A 24,690-nucleotide genomic window follows, 5' to 3' on the forward strand; every position below is an offset into this window, starting at 1 on the left:
AGAAAATGCTGATCGGACTCGGACAAAAAATTCAGTCATGTGCATGAGGCCTAAATGTGCTTAGTCAGTAGCATATAGACATGCAGCCTTTGTATGGTAGTATCACTGATATTTATACTAGAGCGCTGCTCCGAGTGATTTTTGCAGTAGTAAATAATCCCTTTGTTAACAAATACCAGATGATGCGGATTAGCTAAAGACCACACAAATAATGCACATGATGAATGATGTGTAATGTATATCAGTCTGCCATTTACCAGTATAATTACACTGGGTTTTCCTGTTATTGGACATCCACAAACATCCTTACTACAACAATCAGATAGCAAAATGACACTTATACATTAGCTTCTTCATATTAACAAAAATTCTATAGATCAAAAGCCAAGCATGTTTCAGAAAATAAGTCAAGGTATTCGGGATTGTATCCTTTTCATGATCAGGATAGTAACATCACAAGCCTTATAGGGAAACACGAATATACTGTCCATTTGCTTTTGTGACAGAAGTCACTGACTACGCCCTAGTTACACGGAGACTCCTGCTGCCTTGGGGTGGTCTTGTTCCTTCTCAAACTCCATGTCTGCGGACTGCTCTTGTGCGACCATCTTCACTGCGTGAATAGCATAGTTAATGCTTGTGTCATCAAACCACCGCCAAGAACCCATTAGTGGGTTGTACAGCATGCCTCTCAGCATATCCACCACAAATCCATCTGTAAAAGAGTAAACTAATATTAGCAACCTAGTAATGGTTTGTAAGGCTGAAAAAAGGCGGACATCCATCCAGTTCAGCCTGTTATCCTGCAATGTTGATCATGACAAAATGATCCATGAGGTACAAGCAAATTTTCCTCATTTTTATGGGGGGAAAAATTCCTTCCCGACTTCAATCAGAATAACACCTTGGATAAATGACCCCTCTCTAGTAACTATAGCTTGTAATATTATTACACTCCAGAAATACATCCAGGCCCCTCTTGGACTCTTTTAGATGATTCACCATCACCTCCTCCTCTGGCAGAAAATTCCATGGTCTCACTGCTCTTACAGTACAGTAAAGAACTTCTTGTATGTTGGTGGAGAAACCTTCTTTCCTCTAGACCTACATGGTCATAGCTCTGAGGATAAATAGATGATGGGAGAGATCCCTCTACTGACGACTGATATATTTATACATAGTCTTTTTTTCTAAACTTTAATTCTGATAATCTTTCTGGGTGCTGTAGTCCACCCATTCCATTTATTACATTTCTGTCCGCTCAAGCTCTACCAGATTTTTCATACATACTGATGCCCAAAATTGTACACAACAGTCCATGTGTGGTCTGACTAGTGAAAAGTTGTGAAGTGGTAGAACTATGTTCTCATCATGTGCATCTATATCCCTTTTGAAAGTGAGCCATATCAAACTGTTACTATAAGTCTTGTCTTCTCCACTGACCGCATTGTTCTTATTTCAAGTGACTTACTGGATTCAAGTAGTCTCTCCAACTCTACGGGCGAGATGAACTTGTCCCAGTCATGAGTGCCTTCTGGTACAAGAGACATCACCTTCTCAGCCAGCAGTATTCCAAGAACGTAGGAGAGCTTTGTTTTGTTGATCGTAGTGATAAAAAGTGAACCACCTGGCTTCCAGGAAAAAGACAAAAAAACTATATCAAATACGTGTTCATTCTCCCTGGGACAAATTTCAGACAATCTTTATTACCATAGGCTCAAATTAATATAACTAAGGCTGGGTTCACATCACCATTTAGCTTTCCATTCTTCTAATCTGTCAGAAGAACAGCAAAAATTAAAAGAAAAAATGGATCCTTTATTTTGAGCATTCATAGTGCTTATTTTGCATCTGTTTTAGTCCGTTCCGCCTGAGATCTGTTATTTTTGACAGGAGAAAAAATTCTCCATGCAGGAATTTTTCTCCTGTCAAAAATAACATATCTCACATGACTAAAATGGATGCAAAATAAGCACAAAATAAGCATCCGTTTTTTGGGGGTTTTTTTTCTGTTCTTCTGACGGATCAGAAGAACGGAAAGCTAAATGGTGATGTGAACCTTCCCTAGCAGGTATTAACCACTTCAGCCCCCAGTGCTTAAACACCCTGAAAGACCAGGCCACTTTTTACACTTCTGACCTACACTACTTTCACCGTTTATTGCTCGGTCATGCAACTTACCACCCAAATGAATTTTACCTCCTTTTCTTCTCACTAATAGAGCTTTCATTTGGTGGTATTTCATTGCTGCTGACATTTTTACTTTTTTTGTTATTAATCGAAATTTAACGATTTTTTTGCAAAAAAATGACATTTTTCACTTTCAGTTGTACAATTTTGCAAAAAAAAACGACATCCATATAGAAATTTTGCTCTAAATTTATAGTTCTACATGTCTTTGATAAAAAAAAAATGTTTGGGTAAAAAAAAAATGGTTTGGGTAAAAGTTATAGCGTTTACAAACTATGGTACAAAAATGTGAATTTCCGCTTTTTGAAGCAGCTCTGACTTTCTGAGCACCTGTCATGTTTCCTGAGGTTCTACAATGCCCAGACAGTACAAACACCCCACAAATGACCCCATTTCTGAAAGTACACACCCTAAGGTATTCGCTGATGGGCATAGTGAGTTCATAGAACTTTTTATTTTTTGTCACAAGTTAGCGGAAAATTATGATTTTTTTTTTTTCTTTTTTTTTTCTTACAAAGTCTCATATTCCACTAACTTGTGACAAAAAATAAAAAGTTCTATGAACTCACTATGCCCATCAGCGAATACCTTGGGGTCTCTTCTTTCCAAAATGGGGTCACTTGTGGGGTAGTTATACTGCCCTGGCATTCTAGGGGCCCAAATGTGTGGTAAGGAGTTTGAAATCAAATTCTGTAAAAAATGACCTGTGAAATCCGAAAGGTGCTCTTTGGAATATGGGCCCCTTTGCCCACCTAGGCTGCAAAAAAGTGTCACACATCTGGTATCTCCGTACTCAGGAGAAGGTGGGGAATGTGTTTTGGGGTGTCATTTTATATATACCCATGCTGGGTGAGAGAAATATCTTGGCAAAAGACAACTTTTCCCATTTTTTTATACAAAGTTGTCATTTGACCAAGATATTTATCTCACCCAGCATGGGTATATGTAAAAAGACACCCCAAAACACATTCCTCAACTTCTCCTGAGTACGGGGATACCAGATGTGTGACACTTTTTTGCAGCCTAGGTGGGCAAAGGGGCCCATATTCCAAAGAGCACCTTTCGGATTTCACTCCTCATTTTTTCCTGAATTTGATTTCAAACTCCTTACCACACATTTGGGCCCCTAGAATACCAGGGCAGTATAACTACCCCACAAGTGACCCCATTTTGGAAAGAAGACACCCCAAGGTATTCCGTGAGGGGCATGGCGAGTTCCTAGAATTTTTTATTTTTTGTCACAAGTTAGTGGAAAATGATGATTTTTTTTTTTTTTTTTTTTCATACAAAGTCTCATATTCCACAAACTTGTGACAAAAAATAAAAACTTCCATGAACTCACTATGCCCATCAGCGAATACCTTGGGGTCTCTTCTTTCCAAAATGGGGTCACTTGTGGGGTAGTTATACTGCCCTGGCATTCTAGGGGCCCAAATGTGTGGTAAGTAGGTAAATGACCTGTGAAATCCGAAAGGTGCTCTTTGGAATGTGGGCCCCTTTGCCCACCTAGGCTGCAAAAAAGTGTCACACATCTGGTATCTCTGTATTCAGGAGAAGTTGAGGAATGTGTTTTGGGGTGTCTTTTTACATATACCCATGCTGGGTGAGATAAATATCTTGGTCAAATGCCAACTTTGTATAAAAAAATGGGAAAAGTTGTCTTTTGCCAAGATATTTCTCTCACCCAGCATGGGTATATGTAAAATGACACCCCAAAACACATTCCCCAACTTCTCCCGATTACGGAGATACCAGATGTGTGACACTTTTTTGCAGCCTAGGTGGGCAAAGGGGCCCATATTCAAAAGAGCACCTTTCGGATTTCACAGGTCATTTTTTACAGAATTTGATTTCAAACTCCTTACCACACATTTGGGCCCCTAGAATGCCAGGGCAGTATAACTACCCCACAAGTGACCCCATTTTGGAAAGAAGAGACCCCAAGGTATTCGCTGATGGGCATAGTGAGTTCATGGAACTTTTTATTTTTTGTCACAAGTTAGTGGAATATGAGACTTTGTATGAAAAAAATAAAAAAATAAAAAATAAGCATTTTCCACTAACTTGTGACAAAAAATAAAAAATTCTAGGAACTCGCCATGCCCCTCACGGAATACCTTGGGGTGTCTTCTTTCCAAAATGGGGTCACTTGTGGGGTAGTTATACTGCCCTGGCATTTTCCAGGGGCCCTAATGTGTGGTAAGTAGGTAAATGACCTGTGAAATCCTAAAGGTGCTCTTTGGAATATGGGCCCCTTTGCCCACCTAGGCTGCAAAAAAGTGTCACACATGTGGTATCGCCGTATTCAGGAGAAGTTGGGGAATGTGTTTTGGGGTGTCATTTTACATATACCCATGCTGGGTGAGAGAAATATCTTGGCAAAAGACAACTTTTCCCATTTTTTTATACAAAGTTGGCATTTGACCAAGATATTTCTCTCACCCAGCATGGGTATATGTAAAATGACACCCCAAAACACATTCCCCAACTTCTCCTGAGTACGGCGATACCAGATGTGTGACACTTTTTTGCAGCCTAGATGCGCAAAGGTGCCCAAATTCCTTTTAGGAGGGCATTTTTAGACATTTGGATACCAGACTTCTTCTCACGCTTTGGGGCCCCTAGAATGCCAGGGCAGTATAAATACCCCACATGTGACCCCATTTTGGAAAGAAGACACCCCAAGGTATTCAATGAGGGGCATGGCGAGTTCATAGAAATTTTTTTTTTTTGGCACAAGTTAGCGGAAATTGATATTTTTAATTTTTTTCTCACAAAGTCTCCCGTTCCGCTAACTTGGGACAAAAATTTCAATCTTTCATGGACTCAATATGCCCCTCACGGAATACCTGGGGGTGTCTTCTTTCCGAAATGGGGTCACATGTGGGGTATTTATACTGCCCTGGCATTCTAGGGGCCCTAAAGCGTGAGAAGAAGTCTGGAATATAAATGTCTAAAAAATTTTACGCATTTGGATTCCGTGAGGGGTATGGTGAGTTCATGTGAGATTTTATTTTTTGACACAAGTTAGTGGAATATGAGACTTTGTAAGAAAAAAAAAAAAAAATTCCGCTAACTTGGGCCAAAAAAATATCTGAATGGAGCCTTACAGAGGGGTGATCAATGACAGGGGGGTGATCAATGACAGGGGGGTGATCAATGACAGGGGGGTTGATCAATGACAGGGGGGTTGATCAATGACAGGGGGGTTGATCAATGACAGGGGGGTTGATCAATGACAGGGGGGTGATCAGGGAGTCTATATGGGGTGATCACCACAGTCATTGATCACGCCCCTGTAAGGCTTCATTCAGACGTCCGGATGCGTTTTGCGGATCCGATCCATCTATCAGTGCATCCGTAAAAATCATGCGGACATCTGAATGGAGCTTTACAGGGGGGTAATCAATGACAGGGGGGTGATCAGGGAGTCTATATGGGGTGATCACCACAGTCATTGATCATGCCCCTGTAAGGCTTCATTCAGACGTCCGGATGCGTTTTGCGGATCGGATCCATCTATCAGTGCATCCGTAAAAATCATGCGGACATCTGAATGGAGCTTTACAGGGGGGTGATCAGGGAGTCTATATGGGGTGATCACCACAGTCATTGATCATGCCCCTGTAAGGCTTCATTCAGACGTCCGGATGCGTTTTGCGGATCGGATCCATCTATCAGTGCATCCGTAAAAATCATGCGGACATCTGAATGGAGCTTTACAGGGGGGTGATCAGGGAGTCTATATGGGGTGATCACCACAGTCATTGATCATGCCCCTGTAAGGCTTCATTCAGACGTCCGGATGCGTTTTGCGGATCGGATCCATCTATCAGTGCATCCGTAAAAATCATGCGGACATCTGACTGGAGCTTTACAGGGGGGTGATCAGGGAGTCTATATGGGGTGATCACCACAGTCATTGATCATGCCCCTGTAAGGCTTCATTCAGACGTCCGGATGCGTTTTGCGGATCGGATCCATCTATCAGTGCATCCGTAAAAATCATGCGGACATCTGAATGGAGCTTTACAGGGGGGTGATCAGGGAGTCTATATGGGGTGATCACCACAGTCATTGATCACGCCCCTGTAAGGCTTCATTCAGACGTCCGGATGCGTTTTGCGGATCCGATGCATCTATCAGTGGATCCGTAAAAATCATGCGGACGTCTGAATGGAGCTTTACAGGGGGTTGATCAATGACAGGGGTGTAATCAATGACAGGGGGGGTGATCAGGGAGTCTATATGGGGTGATAACCACAGTCATTGATCACGCCCCTGTAAGGCTTCATTCAGACGTCCGGATGCGTTTTGTGGATCCGATCCATCTATCAGTGGATCCGTAAAAATCATGCGGACATCTGAATGGAGCTTTACAGGGGGGTAATCAATGACAGGGGGGTGATCAATGACAGGGGGGTGATCAGGGAGTCTATATGGGGTGATCAGGGGTGATCAGGGGCTAATAAAGGGTTAATAAGTGACGGGGGGGGGGGGGGGTGTAGTGTAGTGTAGTGGTGCTTGGTGGGACTTTACTGAGCTACCTGTGTCCTCTGGTGGTCGATCCAAACAAATGGGACCACCAGAGGACCAGGTAGCAGGTATATTAGACGCTGTTATCAAAACAGCGTCTAATATACCTGTTAGGGGTTAAAAAAAACACATCTCCAGCCTGCCAGCGAACGATCGCCGCTGGCAGGCTGGAGATCAACTCTCTTACCTTCCGTTCCTGTGAGCGCGCGCGCCTGTGTGCGCGCGTTCACAGGAAATCTCGGCCATCGCGAGATGACGCATATATGCGTGACTCTGCGCAGGGCTGCCACCTCCGGAACGCGATCCTGCGGTCCGGAGGTGGTTAAAGTGTCAGAAGTAAAGGATGGGGTTAATATAGCCAACCCAGAACAAGCTCAGTGGGTGGAGTAGAAGTCAATACCTATTGTCTATATAGGTCAATGCACTTTTCAATTATCCAAATATTGCAGATCATGCCAACTGAAGAAGTCGCTAAAGTTAGGAACTTCATTTTACTATGCTTCATATGGGCACCAAAGCTCCATGTGGCTCTCCTGTCTAACCAACAATTAAATATGGTGTATTTGCTGAAGTGTGCAAGAAAACGGGTAGGTGATTAGGGGATACATGTGCAAAAGGTATTATTTAAAGGGATGGCCCACAAGCAACCATCAGTCCATTCATGCAGTCCTCATCTATCCTGTGGTTGCCACTCCATTCATTCAGGGGAACAGGACTCCCATTCTCAGGAATGGTGTGGATCCCAGTGGTCGTACCCTCAACAATCAGATACTTTTACCCTATCCTGTGGATTGGAGATTATATAAAAAACTTGGCACACCCCTGAACTGTTAGAAAGGTAAATGATGTAAACTGTAGTGAAGGTAATCTTCTTAGCAGTGACTGTATGTGAGTTATAACCTCCCTTCTGATCCTCAGCTGTGTCATGTGATCAACACTCTGATATCCAACTGACAGGACAGGAAGTCAGTTACTTCTCTATTCATTCCTATGAGACTGCGTGATATGGAAAGTCAGACTGTTGGTCATATGACACAGCTGAGGATCAGAAGGAAGGTTATATCTCACAAATACAGACACTGGTAAGAAAATTACCTTCACTACAGTTTACCTCATGCACCTTTCTAAGGCTACTTTCACACTCGCGTTTTTGGCGGATCCTTCATGGATCTGCAAAAACGGATCTGTTAAAATAATACAACCGCATGCATCCATCATGAACGGATCCGTTTGTATTATTTGTAACACAGTCGAGACGGATTCGTCTTGAACACCATTGAAAGTCAATGGGAGACGGATCCGTTTTCTATTGTGCCAGAGAAAACTGATCCGTCCCAATTGACTTACATTCTGTGCCAGGACTGAAAGTAGCCTAACAGGTCAGAAAATAAAATTGTTTGTGGGAGTGCTTCTTTAAAAAACAATCCCAGTTAGAAACCATGGAAGAAAAGAAGCTCTTATACCTTTAGTACTTGAAAGCAGCTTTGGATAAAAGCCTCTACGTCGTTCACATGTTCTACAACTTCTGAGGCCACAACTGCATCAAAGCTGTCCATGCTGTGCTCCACAATATCTTCTAGGGAACAGTTTCTGTACTGGACACACTTGTCTAGAACAGGATCGAATGACTTATGCAGTTCTGCAGTTCTAATGTTATCTTCTAAAGGATCTATACCAGTGACAGCGGCACCAAGTCTGCCCAGAGGCTACGGCAGAAAGGAGAAAAACAAATAGACAGAAGAATAGCAAAATGTAGTAAACACCAAAAACTGTCAATAATTATATTGGACAAAGAGACAACATATCAAGGGTTAAAATTGCTTTTACAAGGTCAGTGGCAGCATTGTTATGCATAAATATGCTTTTTTATTTGCTTAGTTTAGGGTATGGCCCTATGTAGCGTCAGCTGCATGCAGCCAGAAACCACGTCTACAGTCAGGTCCATAAATATTGTGACATCAACACAATTCTAACATTTTTGGCTCTATACACCACCACAATGGATTTAAAATGAAACGAACAAGATGTGCTTTAACTGCAGACTGCAAGCTTTAATTTGAGGGTATTTACATCCAAATCAGGTGAACGGTGTAGGAATTACAACAGTTTGCATATGTGCCTCCCACTTGTTACGGGACCAAAAGTAATGGGACAACTGGCTTCTCCGCTGTTCCATGGCCAGGTGTGTGTTATTCCCTCATTATCCCAAATACAATGAGCAGATAAAAGGTCCAGAGTTCATTTCAAGTGTGCTATTTGTATTTGGAATCTGTTGCTGTCCACTCTCAAGATGAGATCCAAAGAGCTGTCAAGATCAGTGAAGCAAGCCATCATTAGGCTGAAAAAAAAAAACAAAAAAACATCAGAGAGATAGCAAAAACATTAGGCATGGCCAAAACAACTGTTTGGAACATTCTTAAAAAGAAGGAACGCACCGGTGAGCTCAGCAACACCAAAAGACCCGAAGACCACTGAAAACAACTGTGGTGGATGACCAAAGAATTCTTTCCCTGGTGAAGAAAACACCCTTCACAACAGTTGGCCAGATCAAGAACACTCTCCAGGAGGTACGTGTATGTGTGTCAAAGTCAACAATCAAGAGAAGACTTCATCAGAGTGAATGCAGAGGGTTCACCACAAGATGTAAACCATTGGTGAGCCTCAAAAACAGAAAGGCCAGATAAGAGTGTGCCAAACGACATCTAAAAAAGCCTTCACAGTTCTGGAACAACATCCTATGAACAGATGAGACCAAGATCAACTTGTACCAGAGTGATGGGAAGAGAAGAGTATGGAGAAGGAAAGGAACTGCTCATGATCCTAAGCATACCACCTCATCAATGAAGCATGGTGGTGGTAGTGTCATGGCGTGGGCATGTATGGCTTCCAATGGAACTGGTTCTCTTGTATTTATTGATGACTGCTGATATCAATAAATATTGTTTCGGGCAATATTATCTGCTCATATTCAGCCAAATGCTTCAGAACTCATTGGATGGCGCTTCACAGTGCAGATGGACAATGACCCAAATCATATTGCAAAAGCAACCAGAGTTTTTTAAGGGAAAGAAGCGAAATGTTTTGCAATGGCCGAGTCAATCACCTGACCTGAATCCGATTGAGCATGCATTTCACTTGCTGAAGACAAAACTGAAGGGAAAATGCCCCAAGAACAAGCAGGAACTGAAGACAGTAGAGGCCTGGCAGAGCATCACCAGGGATGAAACCCAGCATCTGGTGAAGTCTATGCGTTCCAGACTTCAGGCTGTAATTCACTGCGAAGGATTTGCAACCAAGTATTAAAAAGTGAAAGTTTGATTTATGATTATTATTCTGTCCCATTACTTTTGGATCCTTAACAAGTGGGAGGCACATATGCAAACTGCTGTAATTCCTTCACCGTTCACCTGATTTGGATGTAAATACCCTCAAATTAAAGGGTTTCTATCACTTCGTTTCACCTATTTAGCTTTCAGACACTAGCGATCCGCTAGTGTCTGCTCTATCTAACCATCCTAATATAAGAGCTTATTGTCCTGCCGTTTAGCTAAAAAAATAACTTATATAGATATGCAAATGAGCCTCTAGGTGCTATGGGGGCGTGATTAGCACCTAGAGGCTCCGTCTACCTTAACAAACTGCCGCCGCCCAGCGCGTCCCTCCAGCCCGCCCATCTCCAGCTGAAGCGATCCTCTCCGTGCGCGTCTCTGTTCTGCGCATGCGCAGTGAATGTCTGATCGCTTCCCTGCTCAGACATCTCCACTGCGCCTGTTCCTCGGAGCGCTATGACGTCATCGGCGCAGGTGCAGTGGAGATGTCTGAGCAGGGAAGCGATCAGACATTCACTGCGCATGCGCCGAATACGAGGAGCATCGCATTCCGGAGGAGATGGGCGGGCTGGAGGGACGCGCTGGGCGGCGGCAGTTTGTTAAGGTAGACGGAGCCTCTAGGTGCTAATCACGCCCCCATAGCACCTAGAGGCTCATTTGCATATCTATATAAGTTATTTTTTTAGCTAAACGGCAGGACAATAAGCTCTTATATTAGGATGGTTAGATAGAGCAGACACTAGCGGATCGCTAGTGTCTGAAAGCTAAATAGGTGAAACGAAGTGATAGAAACCCTTTAAAGCTGACAGTCTGCAGTTAAAGCACATCTTGTTTGTTTCATTTCAAATCCATTGTGGTGGTGTATAGAGCCAAAAATGTTAGAATTGTGTCCATGTCCTAATATTTATGGACCTGACCGTATATCCTGAAGGCGAGGCTTTCAAACGGGCAGCACAATTTTGTGGGGAAAAAGCTATTTTACCCACTATACCATTAACACAGATTCTTCATGGCAGCACGATTTTGCAGGCATGAATGTTTTCTTGCTGCAAACACATGCATCCCCTCGCTGCATCTATCAAGTTGATAGCCATCTTTTCTTGGATTTCCTATGAAGTTCTTCTGTTATTCCTCATAGAGGTGTATAACTACATTGACAGCTAGTTGTTACTGTTCACCTTGTTGCTAGGATGTGTCCATACACACCCTGACACTGATACTATTACTATGTAGAGAAACACCCTATTAATAACGGAAATGGTAATTAATCATACATTTCCAAGAGGCATAACAGAGGAACAGCACAAAGTTCTACAAAAAGAATCCTATAAAATAATTTACTGGGAAATACAAGTAAATAAAGGTCATGTTAGAAGAGATGACAGATCCTCTTTAACCCCTTCCTACCATCCATCTATGGCAAATGCTAGATCGTTTGCAATGGCTTCTGCAAAAGAGCTGAGCAGGTGCCATAGCCAGAGGGTGTCTGCTGTTTTACACAGAAAACATCTGCGGCCAGAGTGTGAGATCAGAGACAACTCCAATTACAAACTTTTAACCCCTCAGATAACCCTCTAGGTCCAAAGAGACCGCAGGAGCTGTCCGGTTGCTGTGGCAGCCACAAGAATTCTGAAGGTTCCCAGGCCTGCCATAGTCCTACTAAGCCCTGACCCAGGCAGGGCTTAACAGGGTTGTCTCATCTTGACTTTTCATGACCAAAATGGGAATAACGCACAGCAAGCCTTGGCCCAGAGGTGGCCGGCACTCCCCTTTTTCCGTAACTCCTATAGCATGGTTTACCACTGTAGTCTATGGTAAACTTGTGATGCCCCTATTAAAGGGGTTTGTCCCATCTTGGCCATTCATGGCTGAGGTGGGAATGACCCACAGTACCTCAGGAGTTACAGAAACAGCATAGCTTGCTGTGCTACACTGCTATGGGAGTTACGGAACCAGCACTTACTGTGGGTTATTCCCATCTCAGCCATGAAAGCCAAGGTGGGACAACCCATTTAATAAGTTAAAAAAAGAATATATATATATAAAAAAAAAAATCAAATCCATTTACAAACAAATATAACTGGTATCGCTGGTATTTATTCTGTACAGGGAACAGCGCAACAGAAAAAACAGTATTAAAACAAATATTACTGTAAACAAATTAACCACAGAAAAAAGAGCCATTTTAACTGCACAGTGAACGCAGTAATGAAACCCATAAAACAATCACAGAATTGCCCCCAACTCCACCCCATTTCAGTTTTTTCCAGCTTCCCACTACATTATATCACATATTAAATGGTGCCATTTTTTGTCTGCAAAAAATATGTGAACGAAAAAAAAAAAAAAGTTATGACTCTTGGAAGGCAAGAATAAGAAAATGGCTGCATCAGGAAGGGGTTATATACAGGGAGTGCAGAATTATTAGGCAAGTTGTATTTTTGAGGATTAATTTTATTATTGAACAACAACCATGTTCTCAATGAACCCAAAAAACTCATTAATATCAAAGCTGAATATTTTTGGAAGTAGTTTTTAGTTTGTTTTTAGTTTTAGCTATTTTAGGGGGATATCTGTGTGTGCAGGTGACTATTACTGTGCATAATTATTAGGCAACTTAACAAAAAACAAATATATACCCATTTCAATTATTTATTTTTACCAGTGAAACCAATATAACATCTCAACATTCACAAATATACATTTCTGACATTCAAAAACAAAACAAAAACAAATCAGTGACCAATATAGCCATCTTTCTTTGCAAGGACACTCAAAAGCCTGCCATCCATGGATTCTGTCAGTGTTTTGATCTGTTCACCATCAACATTGCGTGCAGCAGCAACCACAGCCTCCCAGACACTGTTCAGAGAGGTGTACTGTTTTCCCTCCTTGTAAATCTCACATTTGATGATGGACCACAGGTTCTCAATGGGGTTCAGATCAGGTGAACAAGGAGGCCATGTCATTAGATTTTCTTCTTTTATACCCTTTCTTGCCAGCCACGCTGTGGAGTACTTGGACGCGTGTGATGGAGCATTGTCCTGCATGAAAATCATGTTTTTCTTGAAGGATGCAGACTTCTTCCTGTACCACTGCTTGAAGAAGGTGTCTTCCAGAAACTGGCAGTAGGACTGGGAGTTGAGCTTGACTCCATCCTCAACCCGAAAAGGCCCCACAAGCTCATCTTTGATGATACCAGCCCAAACCAGTACTCCACCTCCACCTTGCTGGCGTCTGAGTCGGACTGGAGCTCTCTGCCCCTTATCAATCCAGCCACGGGCCAATCCATCTGGCCCATCAAGACTCACTCTCATTTTATCAGTCCATAAAACCTTAGAAAAATCAGTCTTGACGTTTCAGCTTGTGTGTCTTGTTCAGTGGTGGTCGTCTTTCAGCCTTTCTTACCTTGGCCATGTCTCTGAGTATTGCACACCTTGTGCTTTTGGGCACTCCAGTGATGTTGCAGCTCTGAAATATGGCCAAACTGGTGGCAAGTGGCATCTTGGCAGCTGCACGCTTGACTTTTCTCAGTTCATGGGCAGTTATTTTGCGCCTTGGTTTTTCCACACGCTTCTTGCGACCCTGTTGACTATTTTGAATGAAACGCTTGATTGTTCGATGATCACGCTTCAGAAGCTTTGCAATTTTAAGAGTGCTGCATCCCTCTGCAAGATATCTCACTATTTTTGACTTTTCTGAGCCTGTCAAGTCCTTCTTTTGACCCATTTTGCCAAAGGAAAGGAAGTTGCCTAATAATTATGCACACCTAATATAGGGTGTTGATGTCATTAGACCACACCCCTTCTCATTACAGAGATGCACATCACCTAATATGCTTAATTGGTAGTAGGCTTTCAGCCTATACAGCTTGGAGTAAGACAACATGCATAAAGAGGATGATGTGGTCAAAATACTCATTTGCCTAATAATTCTGCACGCAGTGTATATAGGTACATCACCTATGGAATATCTGAACAGATCATTCACGCAGTTTTTTTTAAAGGGTCTCTAACTTTTCAAAAGACATTTGTTATGTCATAAGGAATTATCAAAAGTTTAGATCGGTTCAGGTCTGAGTGCCGAGACCTCCACAGATCCCAGATCTCCTCGCTGCTATACACACGCTTCTCTCCCCTTGTTCTAGGGATCGTGGGGGTCTCAGTGCTCAGAGTCCCACTGATCTAAACTTTTGGATATGTCTCTAGGACTCTTTAAGTTAGAGGACATCTTGGGTTACCTCAGACAACAGTCCTCCACCACAACCAACATCGAGAAGTTTGATGCCAGACAGAGGGCTCCCAACATCATGATTATGGTTCTTGCTCATTAGAATGTCTCTATGGGCAAAGGTTAGAAAGAACTGCATGTAAAACAAACCTTCATGTTTCAATCAGTGCTATGAACAAGGAGAACAGGTCTGTATTAGACAGAACAAAATGCTTACTGAGATTACATACACATTAATGTCAGTGGATCCCATGGAAACATGGTGGGAACTGCTGGGAGTCTAATGTGCATGGGCCTCAACAACTGTGCTCTGGAAGAGGATGGGTAAGCTGGACCTCTTCATCCATCGTTGTGGCAGGGGACAGGTCACTACCAGTGGTGTCTGTGTGTCATTTCTTCCTCTTCCCATTTAAATAGACATACAGTACATCCTCCACACATCTGAGCACCTTAAAGGGATTCTGTCATGACATTTTAGGCTTATAACCTAAACATATGGCCAGGTGCGTCCAAATAGCATGAATCCGAAACTGTACTTATTAAATGTGCCTGTGGCTCTATTAGCACATAAAACGGGTTTTTATAACCTGTCATTCACCTACCTAAGGTGCCCAAAGGGACGTCACTTCATACAGGGTGCCTGGCTGCAGCCATTTCCGTCTGGTGCCCAGCGCCGCCCTCCCTGTCTATAGTGCCGCCTTCCTCACCTCAGCCCCGCCTCCGCAATCGTCCGGTCCCTCAGGTTATGCCTAGTGCACACGCGTGAGATCTGGCAGAGGGACCAGACGATTGCGGAGGTGGGGCTGAGGTGAGGAAGGCGGCGATTTCTAGTGGGAAGGCGGCGCTGGGCACCAGACGAAGATGGCTGCAGCCGGGCACCCTGTATGAAGAGACGTCCCCTTGGGCACCTTAGGTAGGTGAATGACCGGTTATAAAAACCTGTTTTATGTGCTAATAGAGCCACAGGCACATTTAAGTACAGTTTCAGATTCATGCTATTTGGACGGACCTGGCCATATGTTTAGGTTATAGGGTGGTCGAGGCAGGACGCCCAAACTATATGTCCTTTATTAACATTCTAGGTCCTGTCTAAAACATTCTATTGCCAGCTCACGAACTGTTAATCTTCATTTACTTTTACACACGGGACAAATCTTTTCCGTTTTTATAGAAAGCATACCTTAGAAATGGCACACGTATATCGTTCATGGCATGGAGTGCACAATATACTCCTTCTTCATCCCACCATTTCGCTGACCATGCTTGGAATTTCTTCATCTCCATGGGATCCACAGTATGTGAGGTACTGTACTGCCGCCATACACCGCAACTGGACAAATAGCACAAACTCTGATTAATTCAATGAGAAAAATGTAGGTAGAGGGGACGTTAAACCGCCAACACACAGGTCTTCTGGTAATAAAAATGTGCCCATCTCACTCATAGGAAATATTACTGCAATATACACTCATTGCAAAAGAAACTGTGCACCAAGAAGAAGCTGTTGGAATAGAATGAAACTTTGTATGTGTGAATGTAATGATGATATACTGTATGTAAGTGAAAGGAGAAGTTTATTGGGGAGAACTGTACAATTAAAAGGAGGCTCTAGTATACTTTTACACACGGGATAAATCTTTTCCGTTTTTATAGAAAGCATACCTTATAAATGGCACACGAGGCTCTAGTATACTGTTGGTCCACCTGTGGCCTGAATACAAGATGATATACGGTTGGGTATTGAGAGATTAGGGTTGTCACGATACCAAAATTTTGATTAGATTTTGATACCATAAAAAAGTATTGCAATACTCAATAACATGCGAAAAAAATAAAACCCCAAAAAGCCGTGTCTATTCCATATTTTATGGAACGTCCGGCCCATAATAGAACAGTCCTATCTATCTTTTGGGGGGACAAGGTGACTAAGGGCTCTTTCACACCTGCGTTCTTGTCTTCCGGCATAGAGTTCCGTCGTCGGGGCTCTATGCCGGAAGAATCCTGATCAGGATTATCCTAATGCATTCTGAATGGAGAGTAATCCGTTCAGGATGCATCAGGATGTCTTCAGTTCCGGTACGGAACGTTTGTTGGCCGGAGAAAATACCGCAGCATGCTGCGCTTTTTGCTCCGGCCAAAAATCCGGAACACTTGCCGCAAGGCCGGATCCGGAATTAATGCCCATTGGAAGGCATTGATCCGGATCCGGCCTTAAGCTAAACGTCGTTTCGGCGCATTGCCGGAGCCGACATTTAGCTTTTTCAGAGTGGTTACCATGGCTGCCGGGACGCTAAAGTCCTGACAGCCATGGTAAAGTGGAGTGGGGAGCGGGGGAGCAGTATACTTACCGTCCGTGCGGCTCCCCGGGCGCTCCAGAGTGACGTCAGGGCGCCCCAAGCGCATGGATCACGTGATCGCATGGATCACGTCATCCATGCGCATGGGGCGCTCTGACGTCATTCTGGAGCGCCCCGGGAGCCGCACGGACTGTAAGTATACTGCTCCCCCGCTCCCCACTACTACTATGGCAACCAGGACCTTAATAGCGTCCTGGGTGCCATAGTAACACTGAAAGCATTTGGAAGACGGTTCCGTCTTCAAATGCTTTCAGTACACTTGCGTTTTTCCGGATCCGGCAGGCACCTCCGGCAACGGAAGTGCATGCCGGATCCCAACAACGCAAGTGTGAAAGAGGCCTAAAAATGGCGATTTTTTTTCTGTTACGGTGTTTACCGCATAGGAAATTTTTTTTTTCAATTTTAATAGTTCACACTTTTTCGGGCGTGGCATTATGTAATATGTTTATTTTTTATTGTTTGTAAATGTTATATGTAAATTTGGGAAAGGGGATGATTAAAATTTTTAGTATTTTTTTTTTTACTTTTTCTACTTTTTATTTACAAACTATTAGCCCGCTTAAGGGATAGAACTAGGGATGAGCAAATCGACTTTGGATGAAACATTCGAAGTCGATTTGCATAAAACTTTGTTCTAATACTGTACGGTGCAGGAGCTCCATACAATATTAGAATGTATTGGCTCCAATGAGCCGAAGTTATTGCTTCGCGAAGTCTCGTGAGACTTTGCGCAATAACTTCATAAAATAATTTGTACTGTAAAAAAACTTTTCCCAAAATCGGGTTTTTATTCCAAAGAACCCTTTTCCTATTCACCCTGATAGAGCTCTATTTGGGTGAATAGGACTTTACACTCTCCCTGCTGCCCTGTGCATAGCAGCAGTAGCGTCCTGGCTGCCATGGTAACCGATCGGAGCCCCAGGATTACACTGCTGGGGCTCCGATCGGAACTGCCACTGCCACAAATGAAAAGGGGGGGGGAACCTTCTACAGAAAACTGGCGTAGAGGATGATAAATGTGGCGGCAAAGTGCAGAGGCTGGCGGGGTAATGGCACTTGCACAAAAAATTTGTGCAAGTGACATTGAAAGTGCAGTTTGCCACCTTTTCACGCTACAAAAGTGGCGTATTTTAATGATAAATGTGACCCCAGATTCATATGGAATAAATAAAATAAAAAATGTGTGGCATGTTACATCACATGCTATGTTCAGGGGAGGACAGGCAGGAGACCCTAGAGGGAAAATTCCAGATGGGCCGATGCCCAGGGAGCTGCCCAAGGCCTACTCACTGGAACCGATGCATAATGATCTCAGGGTAATTGATGCTGGGAGCATCAGGTACTGACATACAATGGCCGGTTGACGCAGGTGCCCTCCTGGATTCAATTGTATGGCTGTCCTCAGGATGGTGATGCAGTTAAATACTGTGGAGGAGCATAGGAGCCCATGTCCACCCTCAGGGGCCACAGGCCATTATGCGAGTCAGTGTGCAAATGGTGCAGGGACACAGGCTGGAAAAGGTCTGTTGCCTGCACCGGAGATGATTACTTTAATTTTTTCCGTCTTTCTTCTCCTTGGCCATTTGGGGAGCATTCTGCTGGAGGTGCTATAGGGGTCATTAGTTGGTGAAGTCCAGGCAGCATGATGCAGGTAGGCCTGGTTTGGTGCTGTGGCCCACATCTCACCTCTGAAGCCCCCTGCTTTAATTAGAGACAATTGGAAGAGGTGGAAGAAGACAGAACGTGGCAGCTATTGATGATCGCCAAAGAGGGACAGCTTCTGGGGCAGTATATTGTGCTGCACTGTGGTATTTGGGTCTGCTGGGGCAGTATATTGTGCTGCACTGTGGTATTTGGGTCTGCTGGGGCAGTATATTGTGCTGCACTGTGGTATTTGGGTCTGCTGGGGCAGTATATTGTGCTGCACTGTGGTATTTGGGTCTGCTGGGGCAGTATATTGTGCTGCACTGTGGTATTTGGGTCTGCTGGGGCAGTATATTGTGCTGCACTGTGGTATTTGGGTCTGCTGGGGCAGTATATTGTGCTGCACTGTGGTATTTAAGTCTGTTGGGGCAGCATATTGTGCTGCACTGTGGTATTTGGGTCTGCTGGGGCGGTATATTGTGCTGCACTGTGGTATTTGGTTCTGCTGGGGCAGTATATTGTGCTGCACTGTGGTATTTGGGTCTGCTGGGGCAGTATATTGTGCTGCACTGTGGTATTTGGGTCTGCTGGGGCAGTATATTGTGCTGCACTGTGGTATTTGGGTCTGCTGGGGCAGTATATTGTGCTGCACTGTGGTATTTGGGTCTGCTGGGGCGGTATATTGTGCTGCACTGTGGTATTTGGTTCTGCTGGGGCAGTATTTTGTGCTGCACTGTGGTATTTGGGTCTGCTGGGGCAGTATTTCATGTTACACTGTGGTATTTGGTTCTGCTGGGACAGTATATTGTGCTGCACTGTAGCATTTGGTTCTGCTGGGGCGGTATATTGTGCTGCACTGTGGTATTTGGTTCTGCTGGGGTGGTATATTGTGCTGCACTGTGGTATTTGGTTCTGGAGGGACAGTATATTGTGCTGCACTGTGGTATTAGGTTCTGCTAGGGCGGTATATTGTGCTGCACTGTGGTATTAGGTTCTGCTGGGACAGTATATTGTGCTGCACTGTGGTATTAGGTTCTGCTGGGGCAGTATATTGTGCTGCACTGTAGTATTTGGTTCTGCTGAGGCAGTATATTGTGCTGCACTGTGGTATTTGGTTCTGCTGGGGTGGTATATTGTGCTGCACTGTGGTATTTGGTTCTGGAGGGACAGTATATTGTGCTGCACTGTGGTATTAGGTTCTGCTAGGGCGGTATATTGTGCTGCACTGTGGTATTAGGTTCTGCGGGGACAGTATATTGTGCTGCACTGTGGTATTAGGTTCTGCTGGGACAGTATATTGTGCTGCACTGTGGTATTATGTTCTGCTGGGGCGGTATATTGTGCTGCACTGTGGTATTAGGTTCTGCTGGGACAGTATATTGTGCTGCCCTGTGGTATTAGGTTCTGTTGGGGCGGTATATTGGGCTGCACTGTGGTATTATGTTCTGCTGGGGCGGTATATTGTTCTGCACTGTGGTATTAGGTTCTGCTGGGACAGTATATTGTGCTGCCCTGTGGTTTTAGGTTCTGTTGGGGCGGTATATTGGGCTGCACTGTGGTATTAGGTTCTGTTGGGGCGGTATATTGGGCTGCACTGTGGTATTAGGTTCTGCTGGGATGGTTTATTGTTCTGCACTGTGGTATTAAGTTCTGTTGGGGCGGTATATTGGGCTGCACTGTGGTATTAGGTTCTGCTGGGATGGTTTATTGTTCTGCACTGTGGTATTAGGTTCTGTTGGGGCGGTATATTGTTCTGCACTGTGGTATTAGGTTCTGCTGGGATGGTTTATTGTTCTGCACTGTGGTATTAGGTTCTGTTGGGGCGGTATATTGTTCTGCACTGTGGTATTAGGTTCTGCTGGGATGGTTTATTGTTCTGCACTGTGGTATTAAGTTCTGTTGGGGCGGTATATTGTTCTGCACTGTGGTATTAGGTTCTGCTGGGATGGTTTATTGTTCTGCACTGTGGTATTAGGTTCTGTTGGGGCGGTATATTGGGCTGCACTGTGGTATTAGGTTCTGCTGGGATGGTTTATTGTTCTGCACTGTGGTATTAGGTTCTGTTGGGGCGGTATATTGTTCTGCACTGTGGTATTAGGTTCTGCTGGGATGGTTTATTGTTCTGCACTGTGGTATTAAGTTCTGTTGGGGCGGTATATTGGGCTGCACTGTGGTATTAGGTTCTGCTGGGATGGTTTATTGTTCTGCACTGTGGTATTAGGTTCTGTTGGGGCGGTATATTGTTCTGCACTGTGGTATTAGGTTCTGCTGGGATGGTTTATTGTTCTGCACTGTGGTATTAGGTTCTGCTGGGGTGGTATTTGGAGCTGACCTATGGTATTGTTGACCTCGCCGACTTCTGTAAGCCCTCCTTCTGTCTATTTGGACCTGCCTACAATATTTAGATTTTTCCTAGGACCACTTTAAATTCCCAGTCTGCCACTGGCTATGTTACACAGATATCCTCCCCCTAGAAATATTGCTCCTTGGGTGTACACCTCCCTAAAATAGTGCTGTACATAGGTAATATATGAGCATGGTATCCTAAGAGTCTTCATGTGCCTCTATACAGATTACTTGCATACAGATTTAAAGGGGATTCCAGAAGTAAGATATTGATGACCTATTGATACCTGATCGGTGGGGGTTTGACTCTCAGCACCCCTGTCAATCAGCTAATTGAATGGGCCTCATCTGCAATACCAAGCACAACCAGTATAAGGCGCTGTGCTTGGTATGCTGTAAAGAGGCTGCAGCACTCACAGGAGCAGCTCTTCAAACAGCTGATCAGCGGGGATGCCAGGTGAGACCCCCAATGATCTGATATTGATCACCCATCCTGAGTATAAGTCATCAGCATCTAGGGCTACCTGGGGACACTGAAAAGTCGCACCACATTTTTTGTAATGATAGTCAATGGTGTTGCAGTGCAACGTGCTACATTCAAGTCGGATTTATTTGCCCTAGTCTTACTCCCAGAAAGCCCCTTTAAATCATGTATGATGTCTGAGCGCCTTCACATTACTCCACAAATCAACCTACTTACTTTCTTCTTGCTCCAGAGGGAACGCTGACATCGGCATTTCTTTCCGATACCCTATGAACGCCAGCTATCAACAAAAAGAAGCTCGTTACAGAAAATTGACCGCGGAGAAGCTAGATCTCTGATGGTCCGCTCTTTAGAAAATGACCTGAGGACTGGCAGCCATCTTCACGTGTGTCATACATGCCACCAGCCCTTCTGCTCCATAACTTAATGGCTTGTATACTACGTGAAGTCTGGCACATAGGGGAGGGATTTTATCCCTGCCCATACAAATGTCATGAAAAGCGGGGTGGGCATCGGAGTCGAATGGGCATCCAATGCCTAGTGTCTGATTCATTTACAGGGTGCGGGCACTTTATGAATCTAATGTACACAGTACACATTTTTGTGCCATTTGTCCTATTAGGACAGAGGTCAGCCATATTTGTAACTCCAACTGTTGTGAAACTACAACTCCCAGCATGCTCCATCCCTCTCTATGGGAGTTCTCAGAACAGTTAAGCAAGTGTGCATGCTGGGAGTTGTAGTTTCACCACAGCCGGGGTGTCGGAGGTGGTTGATCCCAGTATTAGGAGCTTATTCACATGAAGCTATTTTCCATCCGTGCACAGATAAGTGGGTGCTGCTATTCACACCGCCGGCTTTTGGCATGGTAGCGCTCAGCTATCTCCAGAATTCCTATAGAGCGGCTGCACCCACTCTCGTGATTGGTTTGGGTTCCAGCAGTAGGACCCCCCACCGATCTGATAGCTATGGATAGGGGATAACTTCTAACAACTGGAATACCCCTTTAAGTGCATCCTCTCGCAGTGCGTGCACCTAGACTGAAAGCTTTTCCAGCTCATAGCTGCCATAGATTTTAATCATCAATTATGGCAGAAAACTGGCGTAAACTATGGTAAATGAGACAAGGCCGATACGTCCCCTTTTTGGAAAATGGGGAGGGCAGTGCAAAAACACCACTTGCGCCTATGAGCCCCTCTGCTCACTACTAAAGCAGCATATTGGGCTATGTTCACAAGGGTAGCCAGGACGCCCATTGCTAATGGTGACAGTCAGTCATGTCTGCAGTGCACACTGGCCGCGGTGCGGTAGCGCTGCCGTTACCTGAGCGGCATCCACTGTGCACGGCGGCCCGGGAGGGGAGGGCAGCCAAACGTCTCCACACAGAGGACATGCCGTGCGGGTGACAACTTCCGGCGGGGGCAGGGCGGGGACGTGTGCTGTAGGGGTGCAGCCCCCCCGTACTGCGGGCTGGGCCCGGTTCTAGAAGAGGTCGCGTTCCTGTAACCTCCCCCCAGCTGTTCTCAGACTACAACTCCCAGAATGCCACATTTATTTCTATGGGAGTTAAGACAAACAGCCGAACACGTTGCATGCTGGGAGTTGTAGTTTTCCAAGGTTGCTGGTCCCTGCTAAAACACCTCAGCTTCTGCAGAACCTCCTTTTCAAAGCAGGGGGACGGCTGAAACCGCACATGCCCTGACTGCTCAGGATGTGATTGCATCAAACTTCATGGGTGAAATCCTTAAAACATGTCTGTGCGCCCTGCAGCAGAGGTGAAGAACCGCCAATCCCTGGAGAGGGGTTTGATGAGGCAAAGAAAGGGCAGCAGGAGCAACCAATCGGAGGACAGCTCTCATTTTTGTAAGGCTCTTGGGAAAATAAAAGCAGGTACTTGATTGGTTCTGTTGGGGAAGGCTTCACCTGGGCTCTGGCCCCTAGTGCTTTGCAGTCTGTCAAAAACCATTTGGTTAGAAATGTGCACGAAATAGTGTACAATAACCAGTACTTAATGGACACCGCTTTTTTGGGCCCCATCCAGTCCTGCAGTAAAGACATCTCCGCCATTGTTCACACCGATGCTGCGGCTGAGCATTCACACGTGCCATATAGTGTGAACTGCCAGCCTGCTGCCCAATACAAGTACAGCGTGCCTACAGGTTAATGAGAACCTGTCACCTGCAGACAGCACGTTATAGCGCAGGAGGAGCTGAGCAGATTGTCTTCTTTATAACCTGTGCTCTTTTCATACTTAGGCCGCATTCACACATACGTGGATTTTGACGGACCACGGTCCGTGAAAACCCGACTTGCTGAGTGCACAGCATCATTGTTTGCTATGACGCCATCGCTGTATGGTAATAGCCTCATATAGATCATATGAGTGTATTACTGTACAGCGGCACAAACCAATGACACCGGGCACTCAGCAGGATGGGTTTTCACAGACCGTGGTCCGTGAAAATCCACGTATGTGTGAATGCGGCCTTAGGCTGTCCTATCATCTCTCCATGACTCCGCACAAGGCTGTCAGTCACTGATAGGACCGCCCACATGACTCCTAAATATAGAGGACAGGTCATACTGAATGCTGATAAAACTATTAGGGATGAGCGAATAGACTTCGGATGAAACATCCGAAGTCGATGTGCATAAAACTTCGTTCTAATACTGTACGGAGCAGGATCTCCGTACAGTATTAGAATGTATTGGCTCCGATGAGTCGAAGTTATTACTTTGCAAAGTCTTAATAAATTAATTTGTACAGTAAAAAAACATTTCCCGAACTCTGGTTCCGTTCCAAGGTACCACTTGGCATCGAACCCGAGCTCAGGAAATGGTTTTTTTTTACAGTACAAATTAATTTATGAAGTTATTACGTAAAGTCTCACGAGACCGCAGAGTAATAACTTCGGCTCATCTGAGCCAATACATTCTAATACTGTACGGAGATCCTGTTCCGTACCGTATTAGAACGAAGTTTTATGCACATCGACTTTGGGCGTTTCATCCAAAGTTGATTCACTCATCCCTAAAGAAAATAGTCAACTGTAAAATCCCCCACAGATGCAGGGCACCTGTTCTGAAGGGGGAGTAGTGCCCTGTTACATAACATTTGTGGTGCGGCTGGCAGCTCCAGGTCTGAGATCAGTCTTAGGCCTCATGCACATGACCGTACCGTGTTCAGCAAAACACAGCTACCAGCCGTGTGAGATGCTGCAAAAAAAATAAAAAATAAATAGGACGTTTTATTTTTTGCAGGGCTGTGGAACGGAGCAATGAATGTGGACAGCCCACGGGGTGTTGTCACCACTTTTGCGGCCCCAATGAAGTGAATGGGTCCACATCCAAACCGCAGCTCGGACCAAAACAATGGTCGTGTGCATGAGGCCTTCGGTTAGTTTCACACTAGCGCTAAAATGTTTTGGCAGGCGGTTACTACCTTCCGCCGCCCATTATAGTCAGTGGAGCCTGGCGGTGCTAGAGTGCTTTCCGGCTATGTTAGATGCTATATCAGCCTTAGTGATTCTGAGCCTAAACACAGGTGAAGATCTGTCCATTACATCTTTATCTC

The 24,690-nt window shown here is 44.5% G+C and overlaps 1 protein-coding gene across 2 annotated transcripts; it reads right to left on the reverse strand.

The window, feature by feature from the left end:
- Window positions 1-406: 406 nt before the first annotated feature.
- On the reverse strand, window positions 407-22,640 carry COQ3 (coenzyme Q3, methyltransferase). Of its 2 annotated transcripts, XM_040428795.1 has the most exons (7): window positions 22,440-22,640; window positions 21,333-21,396; window positions 15,466-15,615; window positions 14,296-14,395; window positions 8,190-8,432; window positions 1,472-1,631; window positions 407-715 (listed from the first exon to the last, which is right to left on the reverse strand). In XM_040428795.1, the coding sequence occupies exons 1-7, from the start codon at window positions 22,507-22,509 to the stop codon at window positions 528-530; spliced, it is 975 nt and encodes a 324-aa protein (XP_040284729.1). In that variant the 5' UTR covers window positions 22,510-22,640; the 3' UTR covers window positions 407-527. The 2 variants fall into 2 exon arrangements, with proteins under 2 accessions (XP_040284729.1, XP_040284730.1); XM_040428796.1 differs by lacking the exon at window positions 21,333-21,396 and having other exon boundaries at window positions 22,440-22,559.
- Window positions 22,641-24,690: the final 2,050 nt, after the last annotated feature.

This window comes from Bufo bufo, chromosome 4 (assembly GCF_905171765.1).
Source record: "Bufo bufo chromosome 4, aBufBuf1.1, whole genome shotgun sequence".
Classification (NCBI taxonomy): domain Eukaryota; kingdom Metazoa; phylum Chordata; class Amphibia; order Anura; family Bufonidae; genus Bufo; species Bufo bufo.